This window comes from Propithecus coquereli, unplaced genomic scaffold, assembly GCF_000956105.1.
Source record: "Propithecus coquereli isolate 6110/MARCELLA unplaced genomic scaffold, Pcoq_1.0 Scaffold477, whole genome shotgun sequence".
In the NCBI taxonomy this organism is placed as follows: Eukaryota; Metazoa; Chordata; class Mammalia; order Primates; family Indriidae; genus Propithecus; species Propithecus coquereli.
In genome coordinates this window covers 170,770-183,821 of record NW_012150585.1, presented here as the reverse complement: position 1 = coordinate 183,821, position 13,052 = coordinate 170,770, and the positions used below count along the sequence as shown (strand labels likewise).

General features: G+C 51.6%; 1 protein-coding gene across 1 annotated transcript in view; it reads left to right on the top strand.

Moving 5' to 3' along the window:
• LOC105819196 (Down syndrome cell adhesion molecule-like protein 1) overlaps window positions 1–13,052 on the top strand; it is a gene marked incomplete at its 3' end in the record, with an annotated part of 37,884 nt that overhangs the window by 6,993 nt on the left and 17,839 nt on the right. The window contains exon 2 of the mRNA XM_012655384.1: window positions 9,936–10,253. Within this exon, the coding sequence (XP_012510838.1) occupies window positions 9,936–10,253 (318 nt within the window). The remainder of the gene's footprint in view (window positions 1–9,935; window positions 10,254–13,052) is intronic.

Genomic DNA, 13,052 nt, shown 5'->3' with positions numbered 1-13,052 from the left:
CATAATTACTGTCATTTCATCATACAGGAACGGTGAAGGTCTCACAGCTGTTTGTGGCTGTCTCCCCCTCCATGGGCCCCCTACATATGAAGAATTTTCCTAGCCTTGCTTTTCAGCATCATGGGAACAGCTGAAGAGGCACAGCCAGGGTGGCAACAGTCTTTCTAGAGCAAACTCAGCAGATGCCCTGTGGCCCCAGTGCTGGTGGGAGTGGGAGGAAGGCTACCTCTGCCCCCTCCCCGATTCACCTCCCGGGTCCTTGCATGCAAGCTTAGCCCATAGTTAGTCCTCTGGACTAACTCCCCCAAAGGGTAACTGTCCCTGCAGGGAAACCATTCTTTTGTGGGAAGAGCAGTAAGCCAAGAGTCCCACCTTATGTGACCTCATTTGAGGCCACAGTACTCACTGGAATCCCTGAGAACCCTGCCAAGTCAAGGTTTAGGGACATCCTGCTTCTAGGGTGGCTTGCCCAGAGTCATGGGGTATGGAGGAGGAAGGGGGACCTGCTTTGAGGGTGGGAGAGAGATCCAGGTGACTGCCATGGGAAAAAGTCTTCCAGGGTTGGAAGGCATCTTTCAGGACATGGAATCTGTCCCCTAATCAGATGTCTGGTCCCCTCTGCAGCCTCCCCACCAGCAGTTCTCTTCCTCTGCCCCAGGACTTCCAGGAACAGGGAACTGCTTCCTCACAAGGCAGGCCATTTCTGGTCACACAGCTCTGGCTAGAGCACAGTTCATCCTTAGAACGAGCCAAACCCTGTGTGGTCTTGTACCTTCTACTCACTGGTCCTGGTTTCACCTTTTGGGCGAAGCCCTCTTTCGCTTTCACGTTGAAAGCAAAGCCCTCTTCCTCTTGACAACCCTTCAACTGCTCGTAGACAGATGTCCCACCCACCTGAGACCCTCCTGTACACACACAGCGTCCGTCATTCCTCTGACGCTCTCTCGTATGACAGCATCTCGGTGCTTCACGATGCCCCTGAGTTCCTCGCTTGACAGTGGGGCGGCCAGAACTGAAAGAACAGTGGAGACAGTGCTCCAGTTCCAGCCTGGACACTGGCTAGCTGTGTCCCTGGGGCAAATGACTCTGCCTCTCCAGGCCTTGTGAATGGAGGAGATTGGACAAAATAATCTCTTAAGTCCCTCAAGCATTAACAATCTAAATCTAGGATTCTCTGGGGACAACTGTGCTGTCTGAGCCGACTCCCTGGAAAGAACTTTCTGGTCATAAGGGACCCTCCTTTGACAGGCCCTGTCTAGAAAGGGCTAGAAGATTAAAGAGTCTGTCTGACTGTCAGCTGTTGCTTGTAACTTCTCCTGGAGCCGATGGTGCAGAGGCCTTGTAGGGTGAAGGGTAGCTGCATCTTCCCTGGCCTCATAGCTTTCCGGTTGCTGGTTACAGGTTACTATGTTTGTGCTAAGAATCTTTAAAAAACAAAAACCAAAGCCACCCACATTCCCGGTGGACATGGGGAGAGTACTTAGCAGTACTTCTCATCGGGATTGGAAATTGGGGGTGCTTTTTGGTCATCTCAGTGACTAGGGTGCTGCTGACATTTATTATAGTTGGGGGAGGAGTGAGAGGGGATGAAATGTCTGATGGCTGGGATAGCTCCAAATAATTCAGAATTGTCATACCCCAAATTGCTGTCCTTTGTCAGAATAGCCCCCTACAGTGTGCTCACACTTTGGGGGCCGTCCGAGTCAGTCTAGCCCATAGTGCGCCTGTTGAGAAACGCATCCCAGAATAAGGGCAGCCTGGGCGTGAGAGGCATCTCTGCCACTACTAGCTGTGCAACACCAGGAAATTACTTGCCCTAAGAACCTGTTTTCTTATCTGTAAAATGGGGTCTTGAGCAGTGGCTGCATTCAAGGGCTATTGTTAAGAATTAAATACACAGTAACACGAGAAAAGGACTTTGCACCGTGCCTAGCACGGAATGACTGCAAAAAAGGAATGGTGGCACCGGTGATGAAGGTAGTGGCAGAACGGAGGAAGCCACAGACAGAGCATAGGATTTGGCCCGGCTGCTCCATCCTGTTCAAGGGCAATACAGCTCGGGCTAACTGGGATATGGGAGACTCAACCTTCTCCTCCCCAGGGTCTAGACTCAGATGGTCTCCAAGGTGTGGATGCACCACAAGGGGTTTTTGGTGAAGGAACAAGACCTCGTATAGCTGGTCCCCACCTGGGTTTTTTTTTTTTTTTTTTTTTAAGATAGGGTCTCACTCTTTTGCCCGGGCTAGAGTGAGTGCCGTGGCGTCATCCTAGCTCACAGCAACCTCAAACTCCTGGGCTCAAGCGATCCTTCTGTCTCAGCCTCCCGAGTAGCTGGACTACAGGCATGCGCCACCATGCCCGGCTAATTTTTTCTATATATTTTTAGTTGTCCGATTAATTTCTTTCTATTTTTAGTAGAGACGGGGTCTCGCTCTTGCTCAGGCTGGTTTCGAACTCCTGACCTCGAGCGATCCTCCCGCCTCAGCCTCCCAGAGTGCTAGGATAACAGGCGTGAGCCACCGCGCCCGGCCTGTTTTTGTTTTTTTGAAACAGCGTCTCACTCTGTCGCCCTGGCTAGAGTGCAGTGGTGTCATCATAGCTCCCAGCAACCTCAAATTCCTGGGCTCAAGCGATCCTCCTGCCTCAGCCTCCCAAGTAGCTAGGACTATAGGTACCCACCACCATGCCTGGCTAATTTTTCTATTTTTTGTAGAGACAGGGTCTTGCTATGTTGCTCAGGCTGGTCTCTAACTCCTGGCCTCAAGTGATCCTCCTGCTCCCAAAGTGTTAGGATTCCAGGTGTGAGCCACCTCACCCGGTCCCAATCTGGATTTTGAATGGACTTGGTGGTTGAGCGGAGGCCCCACTCATTGATCCTCTCTGGACTCAATGTGTCCAACTCTGGTTTGAGAACCGTCAGAGTGAAGGCACATAATATATCTCCTGCGAAAACCTTCGTGTGGAAATGCAGTGAAGTAATCAACCGTGCAGATCAATCCAAGAAAGCTCTCCTGCCCACCTCTGCATAAAGAGCTCTGTGCAAGTCCTGGGGGTCAGCAAAAGCTGTGTGGCTATTGCAGTGCTCTGTTGTTATTGATTACATCACCATTATTTTATTAACTTGATCACCAAATTGAGTTAATTAATGTGATGGTAAGGTCTTGTCGGCCAAGCCGATGAGAACCGTCTGCTGTTAGGAAGGCAGATATAGAAGTCCAGTATGACAAATCTACTTTTTCTAAAGCCTGTTACTCTGAGTATAGACAGAAGACACCTGTATGAGAAATAGAATTTCTGGCCCTTATGGCAGACGTGGCGAATCTGTTATCCGAGGCTCTGCATTTTGAACAAGCTCTCTAGTGATGCTTATGCATATTAACATTTGAGAACCACTGTTTTAAGTTATTATTATTCTCATTGTAGGCCAGCAATAAGTATTTGTTGCACGAGGTTTCATTTTTTTTTCCAGAAATACTTACTGCTTGCCTGCTATAATATGATACTTGTAACCATAGCCACAAATACTTACACCAGAAACTGTCCTAAGCTCTTCATATTTATTAACTCATCTAACCATAAGAATGCTTGAGGTAGACACTTTTCCTCACCCCCGTTTTATAGATGGGGAAACTAAGGCGTGGAGAGGGGAGGTAATTTTGCCTGAGGGTACACACCGCTTGTAAGTGACAAAGTAGGGATTCAAACCCACGGAGTCTGGGCTTTTCACCACCGTGCCAAGTGCCCAGTATTTGCTCAGGGGATGTGGTGATGACCAAGGCAGTTGCTGCCCTCGGGAGCTCCCGGCCCTGCAGGGGAGAGGATGGCTTCTGCCTCCTTGGTCCTGACGGCTCCTGTCCCTCTCCCCTGAATACCCAAGGGCTCCCCCCACCCACACTTGCTGTGCCCGAGCAAACATGCTCCTCGAAGGGTCTTACCCCTCTCTCGGGGTGGGGGCTGTTGCAGGGGCCCAGTGCTGGCAGACGCTCCGGGATGAAAAGTCCAGTGAATGAGACGAGTAAATATTGTAAGGGAAGAGAACAAAATGACTCATCCTCCCTGTGGAGGTGGCGAGGTGTTAATATTTCAGTCCCCTTGGGTTGTCGTTTACGATGCTTAGCGACGGTGACATGGGGGTAACTCTACGTGCACCTTGGCGGAAGCCTCAGTCAGACAGCGGCCAGGCACCCCCATCCCAACCCAGGCAGGTGGGGCGGGAGCCCCTGGTGTCACATGCACAGGTGTCAATTTCCCGTCCCCACACCAATCCTGATGCCCAGGCAGCCGAGGGCGAGCGAGCGAGTTGACGCAATGGATGTTTGGGTTTCAGCGGTGACCCTGAGGGCAGGCAGCCCAAATGCCTGGGGGCGATTTCTGGTTTAAAAATATTGCTGTGCTATTTCCACACTTCTAATCTCCTAGCGATTTGGAGCCTGTTCTATGAAACACGGCGTCCGGGTGGTGCTCAATGTTAAACGGCGGAGAAGATTAAATGAGTTTAAGTCTGGGCGTCCGTCACATGACAACCGAGCGCATAACTTCCATTTTCTATTAAAAATCCATTTCCCCCGTTGACCAGAAGAAGCTTTGCTGTTGATCTGAGAGTCTCTCTCTTTATTTATGAAGTGTCCCCTCCTCTTCTTTCTCTGTAACTATGGCGGCGTCTGTCTGCAGAGGGAAGGAGCTGGGGGCAGTGACTGGGATTTGAGAGGAAGGTAGGAGCTTCCTGTCAGGGGATTTGCTTTCCAAATTGGGACTGGCTCGGAGAGCAGAGGTGAAGGAGAAGCCCCTCAAAGCCCCAAAGTTTGAACTCTTCAGCGTGGTAAAGGAAAAACTCGAGTTTTGGAGCCAGACAGACCTCGGTTGAATTCTGGCTCCATCTCTTTCTAGCTGTACGGTCTTGGAGAAGACACCGACCCCCCTCAGCCAGTCCCACACCTGTAAAATGACGCTAACGTCATCCCTACCACATACCTGTGTGTGAGGATGAAACGAGGAAATGCCCTGAAGCACCCAAGCCCAGTGCCTGGCACACAGTAGGCACTCAATAAATGTTAGCCTCCCTTCTTTTGAGGACTCGATACATTAGCCAGGTCACTAAGGCTTCAGGGAAACACACGTCCTGCAAAAATGCCAAAGGAGTTAGGCATAAGGACGACAAGAACTTGAGTGGTCTCAGTTGCTGCTGTCAGGGGCTGTCTGACACCCTGCAGCTTGCTCCCCCAAGCTTGCAGACCTCCCATGTTCCCCGCCACCTTCACCACTGAGGGCCAAGCTCCTCAATCCAGCTGGTTTGGCCTCTTCTCCCCTGGGCCACCCAGTGCTCCAGCCTGGAAGGTTTCCTCAGGGTCCTCGAACATGCCCTACCCACCCCTGCGGGGGACCCAGCTGTTCTTCTCTGGGAGCGCCCCCCCTTGTCCCGCCCCACTTCTTCAGAGCTTCCTTCCAGCTCAGCTCAGGTCCCCTTCCCAAAGCTTTTTGTCTAGCTGCTGAGTAACTTCTCTCTCTCCCTCTCTCCCCGGCTCTTGTCGGAATCAATGCTTTCAGCCGTCCTCACACACACGGCCTGGGCTGCCGTTTAACCCCTTTCCCGGTCACCATCTCCTTGACAGGCTCCTGGAAGGTGGAGCCATTCTCCCTTATCTTTGATGCCACCTCCCCCCCCCAGGGACTGCGGAGCACCTGGCTGGTGCTTGGTAAACGTCTCCTGAGGGCATGAAAGTCTCTCCTGCTCCCTGGGTCAGAGAGGACGTGGGAAGGGGCACATGGAAGGATGCAGGAGTCAGCTGAGAGGAGGCAGGGTTTGGAGGGGGTTTAAATTCTGCAGGGCTGCAGGGCGGGGCTGTGCCCTTTCATCTCTGCCGTAACTAAGGCACCCTCAACTTCCGGGGAGAGCTGGGACCCAAATAATAATCCCCATCCCTCACGGCCATACGACCTCGTGGGGAACCCAGAACTTTCACATCCGTGTTACCTGCTCAGCAGCCCTGGGAAGCAGGTAAGACGGTGCCTCCCCCTTTTGTAAAGGAGGACATCGAGGCTCAGAAAGGCTAAGCGTCTTGCCCGAGGTCACACAGCAGGTGAGGGGTGAGCCCCAGGAGGGAAGGTAGTTCTGCCAGACCTCATGGCAGGGTGCTGTGCATTGCACACGCCTCCCTGCTCCTCTGAGCTTGCTGAGGCTTTGTCACTGCTCTGAATATTCCAACAGGAGCCTGAGAAGGAGGCGGAGCTCCTGTCACAGAAGCCACATGAGACTCTATGAGGTCGGAGTGAGGACATCAGGCCCTTGCTACTCCCCCTCTGTCCCTGGGGGACTGAACATGTCCACTGCTTCTGCAGCCACTTACCTGTTGCCTTTGTGCCCAGCCTTCAACTTGGCATATAGGGATTTGAGGTATTTGGTGGTCTGTGCCTCAGTTTCCCCTTTATGGATTTGCTCACTCCTTTCTCCTGGCAGTCAGGGTGAGGCTAAATTAATGTTTATTCAAGGGCTTCTGCATTCTGAGCTGACAGGTGCCTTGTGATGGTAAAATACGAACCCAATGTAAGTGCAAAATGCTATTGTTTTACACCTGAGGGTGATGTTTCATAATGGCAATGCACTGTCAGAGCCGTAAGCAGAAATGAATGGTGTGTCTAATCCTCCCCAGCTCCCCCAGACTCAGAAGACAGAAGCTCCCATCCCAGGGTGGGAGAAATATGAGGCTACTTGCCTTTTGCTATAAATCTGCCCTTTCATCAGCCCTGACAGGTGGCTGGACAATCCCAGTCAATTCATCAATTAAATCTACCCATTTGTAGTTGCTGGGAACCTTGTGTCCTTGGCTCTGGCAAGATCCGAGGCCCAGAATTGCAGGAAGGCTGCTGTCATCGTGGTTGATGCTCCTGGTGGGAGCCGGAGCAGGGTAGGGGAGGGCTCAAGAGGGGGCTGTCTCAGGAGGCAGGGAGAGTGGAGTGCGTTTCCAGATTTCCAGCCAGGAGAGAAGGAGAGTAGGCTTGTGTGTTTGGAGTAAGGTTGGGATGGAGGAAAGGGCAGGAAGGGGTCCCCAAGCTGGAAAAACAGATTTTGTGGTTCATGCAAGAGAGCGAGTAGTGCATTCTCTGGCTCTGCTGTGAGGCAAAGCTGGGTTACGCTCCCAGCTCTGGAACTCGCATGTTGTGTAACTTTGGGTAAGTTAGGTAACTTCTCAGAGTCTTCATTTCTGTATCTGTAAAATGGAAAGAATAATAACAACATCCCCCAGGGAGTTATGAAGATTAAATATAAAGTCTACATAATACAAATGTAATATCTAGAATGGACCTGGCGCTGAGCCCTGTCTGTAGTTAACGGTGAAATCAGTGGCGGCTGTTACGATTGCTGGAGGTAATACCGTAACAGGGGGCTACATCATACTTTTCCTTAACTTGGCCTTGAGTGTCGACTTGCCCTCGCCCATGAATCAGACAATTGCTGAATTCCTCCCTGGCAGGGTTGTTTCTCAGCTGCCTAAGCCCATTCGTCAAGCACAACGTAGAGTCTTTCTGTATCTTGATGGACTTTGGCTTTCAAAATCCATGAAGCTGCTACGGTGAGGGGTCTGACTGACTGGGTTGTCTCGGGAATGACCCACAATGGCAGAGCAGTGTCCCTGCTCCCCAAAGCTGGACTGGCTGCAATGTCCAGAGCCCACTCCCAGGAGGAGTGTGTGCTGTGTGAGTGTGCATGTGCGTATGTGTGTTAATCCTGTTCTTGGGCAGCTAAAAATGGAAGTTGGTGGCTAATTTGTGTGTGAGGAAGATGAAGGTCCTCCCTTTATTTCTGCAGGGATTACACTGTGGCCATGTATCACCTAATGGTTAAGAAAGTGACGCTGGGGTCCGATTGCCTGAGTCTGCACCCCAGAGCCCTCACTTACTGGCTGTGTAGTCTTGGGGACGTTGCTTTGATGAGTGCCTTAGTTTCCTCATCTGTAAACTGGGATGATAACACTACCTATCTCATAACGTGGGTGGGAGGATTAAAAGAGGTCCTTTAAGAGGTCATAAAGTCCTCACAGCAGGGCCTGGCACATAGAAGATGCTTAGCAAATATATGCTGAATGAACCTCGGTAAGGAAGTCTCTGGGAGGGTGAGCAGAGTCCTGGGAGTGGGACCTGCTAAGTGTGGCTCCCAAGAGTAGCTGCCTCAGCCCCCATTTGCTCACTGGTGAGATGGCGTGAGTTCATGAACTTGGGGTACTCTAGCTACTGCGAGCTGGGCATGCTTCGGGAGCCACTGAGGACCCCCCACAGAGCTGACATGCTCAACCACCAGCCCTGTGACTGTCACACGGGGAAGCAGCATGAGGAGGAGGAGGGAGAGGTGATGTGCCTCCCCCACTCTGCAAGTGCTTTTCAGCTGCTAAGGGTGCAGTGCCTGGTGGGGACAGCAAATGCATTTGCTGCTAAGAGGACGCCCCTGACACCGCAGCAAGGAGCCCACGAATGTGTTTTCCGGCACGTCTGCTAATGGCTTCATCACGGCTTTTTATGAGACGATGTGAATTGCTCTGACCAATGAGGCTTAATGGCCTTCCTCAACGAGCTGCCTGGCGTATTCTCCCCGGAGGCTCGGCTCAGAGTTAAGCCAAGAATATTAATACAGCCGGATGTGGGCCCTCCCCCTTCCTATAAAGTTGTGGAAATTGAGGTCAAGTTGGGTCCCCTGCAACGTTCTTTAAACAAGCGGCAGAGTGGTTTGTTTGCTCCTTGATCTTCCTGGTGGAGAGGGAGTGGCTTCCAGCTTCGAAGACCTGGGACCTTACGCTCTCTTGCTCTGGGTTTGCTTGCACTTGCGAGGCAGGCTCCCGGAGAGGGAGGGAGGGCCCCTAGATGCCAACGTTCGGGGCTGCTATGGTAAGAGCAGGAAATACCACGGCCCTGTGCTGGGATAGAGGAGTAGACGGCTGGTCCTCCCAGCCAGGCGGCCCTGCCATTGCCTGCCGTAACCATGAGAACGTTCTCCTGTGTGGTTGACGGTTGGAACAGCAGCGTGTCAGAGATGGGAGGGGTCTTTGCAGTCTTGTCCATCCTCCTCCTCAACCCCCATTTCATAAGTCAAGGAGCAGATGATCAGAGAGGGGAAGGGAATTCTGCAGTCAGTTGGTGTCAGGGCTGGGTTTAGAAGCTGGGTCCTTGGCTCCCCAAGCCTGGGTCTTATCCGTCCGCCGGCTGGTCCTCATTCAGCCCTTGGTGGCAATGCATTTTTAAAATCAACCTCCAGGGGTCGAGGCCATCTCTTATGGTCTCCTGCAGTCTTCCATCTTCCATGTGCTCATCCCGGTTCCTGCAGCCATTCGTCTTAGAACGTGGTTTTGATAACTTTTACCTTTCCTCTGTGGTATGGTAGAAAGAGCATCAAAATCCTCTTTATGAGCAATGAGTTCAGATTTGAGTTCTGCAACCCAGCTGCGTGACCCTGGACAAATCACATAACTATTCTCAGCCTGTAAAACAGGATGGTAAACAGGGGTGATACCATCTCCTCTCAGGTTTGTACAAATGAACCAAGGAAATGGGTGTGAGCTTGCATGCCTATAATAGGTGCTTAGCAAATATTTATTTACCCAAGCACTCAATGTCTCTCCTAATGTGTGGATGTCAATGGTGGATCATGCCTTTGGATGGTTCAACATAGAGTGTGTGGCAGCCTCCTCCATGGACTTGGCTTGGCACAGAGAATGAGACTTTTAACTTTTACCATTTCTGTGCAAGGCCAGAAGTTTGTATAGGGCAGGAACTGTCTCTTATCCACCTTCGCCAGTGCCTGGTGTATAGTCAGCGCTCAGTAAGTGCGTATTGAATGACCGGTGCTTGGAGGTGGGATGCGCGAGTGCCGTCTGTGCAGGCCCCCGTGGCCTATGAGGGTATTATCAGAGCACGTCCTAACTGATTCTCTCCCTTCGCCTCCCCTGCAGCCCGCCCTGAAGATGTCGGCACCAGCCTCTACTTTGTAAATGACTCGTTGCAGCAGGTGACATTTTCCAGCTCCGTGGGGGTGGTGGTGCCCTGCCCGGCCGCGGGCTCCCCCAGCGCGGCCCTTCGATGGTACCTGGCCACAGGGGACGACATCTACGACGTGCCGCACATCCGGCACGTCCACGCCAACGGGACGCTGCAGCTCTACCCCTTCTCCCCCTCCGCCTTCAATAGCTTTATCCACGACAATGACTACTTCTGCACCGCGGAGAACGCTGCCGGCAAGATCCGGAGCCCCAACATCCGCGTCAAAGCAGGTGAGGGACCAGATGCCTGCTCCCCGACTCAGGAGCTCAGTTTGAAGGGCTGGGATGGGGATTCTTAGGACACGTGTGTAACATGCCCAGAAGAAATGCCCATGCAAGAAATCATTCACTCAAGCACAATTTTGTTGTTCTCCTTTGAATCTTAGCTCTACCACTTATTGTGTGTTCTTAGGCATAAGAGATGCCTTTCTAAGCCTCAGTTTTCTCATCTGCAAAGTGGATGCTAGTACCTACCTCTGCAGCACTACCTGATAGTTAAATGAGATAGTGCTCATTTAAATTAGGTGCCCACTTCAGCCCTTTGCTTCGGAAACCCTTCGTTGATTTTTTTTTTTTAAAGGCTTTTATTGAAATATAATGTGTGAAGGAAAGTGCACATATTATAAGTGTATAGCACAATGAATTTTCACAAAGTTCAACTAATGTACAATATCAGCACCTCAGAAGCCTTCCTCATGCTTTTTCCATATACTATTCCCCTAAGAGGAGCCACTATCCTGACTTTTAACAATATAGATATTTTGCTTGTTTTTGACCTTTACGTAAATGGAACCCTACAGTATATATTCTCTTGACCCTTGGCTCAGTATTCTATTTGTGGGATTCACCCCTCCTGCTGTGTGTGGTGGTGGGTCATTCATTCTTGTTACGGTGTAGTTTTCTATCATGTGACTAGGCCACACTTTGTTTGTCCATTCTACTGCTCAGGGATGTTTGAATATAACATATCTCATGAGAACAAGCATTTTAGGTAAAATTATGATGGAAAACTTTTAGCAGTGAAGGATTCTGGTCTTTGGAAGGTGTATGGAGGCAAGGAAGCAGGTTTTCTCAGGTGGTCTCTTTAAAGAAAATAGAAAGTCTCATTTCTCTGGGTTGTGTCTGGAGGTGAGAGGATAGCTTAGATCAGCCATTCTTAGCTAGGATGTCGTGATACGCTGGTGTGTCATAATCAGTGGTAAGGTATGCCTTGAATAGTTGTAAAGTTTTGGGAAATAGTTTTCTTAGAAGAGCTTTTCTTGTGGGAGAGGACAGGTGGTATTCTAGCCAGCCCACGGCCATGGCGCCAGGCCTAGGGTGTGCCATCTTTCCTGGGGATTGGGTTAGGCTGAGCAAGGAGAGAGGTTCTGGGCAAGGCCTCCAAATCAGTGACAGCCTCTCTCTGACTCCTGGGTCCTTCTGCCTTAGGAGCACCTCTCACAAGGACAAGGTTCCAAGTAGGTGGGAACAGGGGTGAGGAAGGGTGAGAGTTCTATTTCATTCCACTGGTTGGTTTGGGAGCTAGGAGCTCTTCAAACCCAGGGCCATGCTCAGGGTTTCTCTCCTGGGCTTCCTACGGAATCTCTTTCTAGGATTAGGTCCTTTGCACTGTTCAACCCCTAATGCGACACCGAGTGCTAGGCTGGGAGCCCTGAGGCCTGGATTTGGGGCCCAGTTCTGGCCTCCACAGCCTGGAGGATTGGGCTGAGGGGGGACATGATGTTTCCAGCTACATGCCTGCCATTGAGTTAGGATGCAGTTCTCACGGTAAGTCTGTAGAGTGTTTCTTACGAATGAGGAGACTAAGACAAAGAGAGATTTAAGTCACTTGCCAAGGGCACACAGTTAATCACAGAGGTGCAGGTATCACGAAAAGCCCCATTGTCGGAGTGCTTTCTGTGTGCTGGGCCTTTCACATGCTGCTCTGTTCTTACTTCCTTTTGCAAATGAGGAAACTGAGTCTCCAAAAGGTTAATTGACCCTTGTCCAGGATCACATTGCTGTCAGTGCAGGAGGCACGGCCTGCTTGTTTGGTGCTGTTAACCATCACCCTCTGCTGGGTCCCTGGGACATCACAGGTGGCCTGTACCCCCATCTGCGCTTTCTACTCCCCGCTCTGCTGCCCCCCAGGGTCAGCTCCCCTCGGTCTCTTCTGTGCTCTCCCACATCTGGGGACAGTGCCTCTCCCCTCTTCTCTCCCCTCCACCTTCCCCATCGCAACTGCAACTCCAGGAGGGGAAAGAATGAAGCCTGGGCCGGCCAGGGAGGGCTGGCTCACTGGAAACAACTAATGAAGCCGCTCTTGGTGATGCCAGAGGGGCTGCAGGTGCACCACCGGGGGAGGGGCTGCCAGGGCCCTAAGTGTCGCCTTGGCAACCATGGCAGGGAGACGAGTAGGGCACACTGCCCAGGTGCCTGCTGAGGGACAAGGTTGGTAGGCAGTGGGGCTGTGGATGTTCCAGCTCTGCTTGGCAGGGAAGGGGGTGGAAGGACGGACTGAGCCCCTACAAGAGGCCATGCAAAGGAGGACAGGGCAGAAGCAGGACCCTCAGTCCCATTCCCCAGGCTGGGTCCACCTGCCCAGAAGGCCTGACACGTGAAGGTGGCTGCAAGTGACAGCACCCAGAAACTAGCCCTGGGACTGAGGCAGGAGGTGGATGCTGGGGGTAAGGAATGGTCTGAAGGCAGGGCCAAGGCTGGGGGACAGGGAGGGGTGCTTTAGAGGCTGCAGGCAGTCTCAGGAGGGGCAGAAAGCAGCAAGGGTTCTATCTTTCGGAGGACCTTGGAGACCATGTCACGTCTCAGAGACAGTTGTAGTTTCAAATGTTCTCTCCCATCGTCCTTCTAAACCACTAAGCCCTTCCAGAAAGTTCAGCATCTGAACTACAACTCCCAGGTTAACTATCATGTTGAAGTAGCCCCAAAATTGCTGTTAAATCACGTGTCACAGGTCTTATTTTAGCAAGTTATGGTCACCGTGCCCAAAACAATTGCCACCCTGGGTCCAGGAATGATGCAGGAAATCCAATT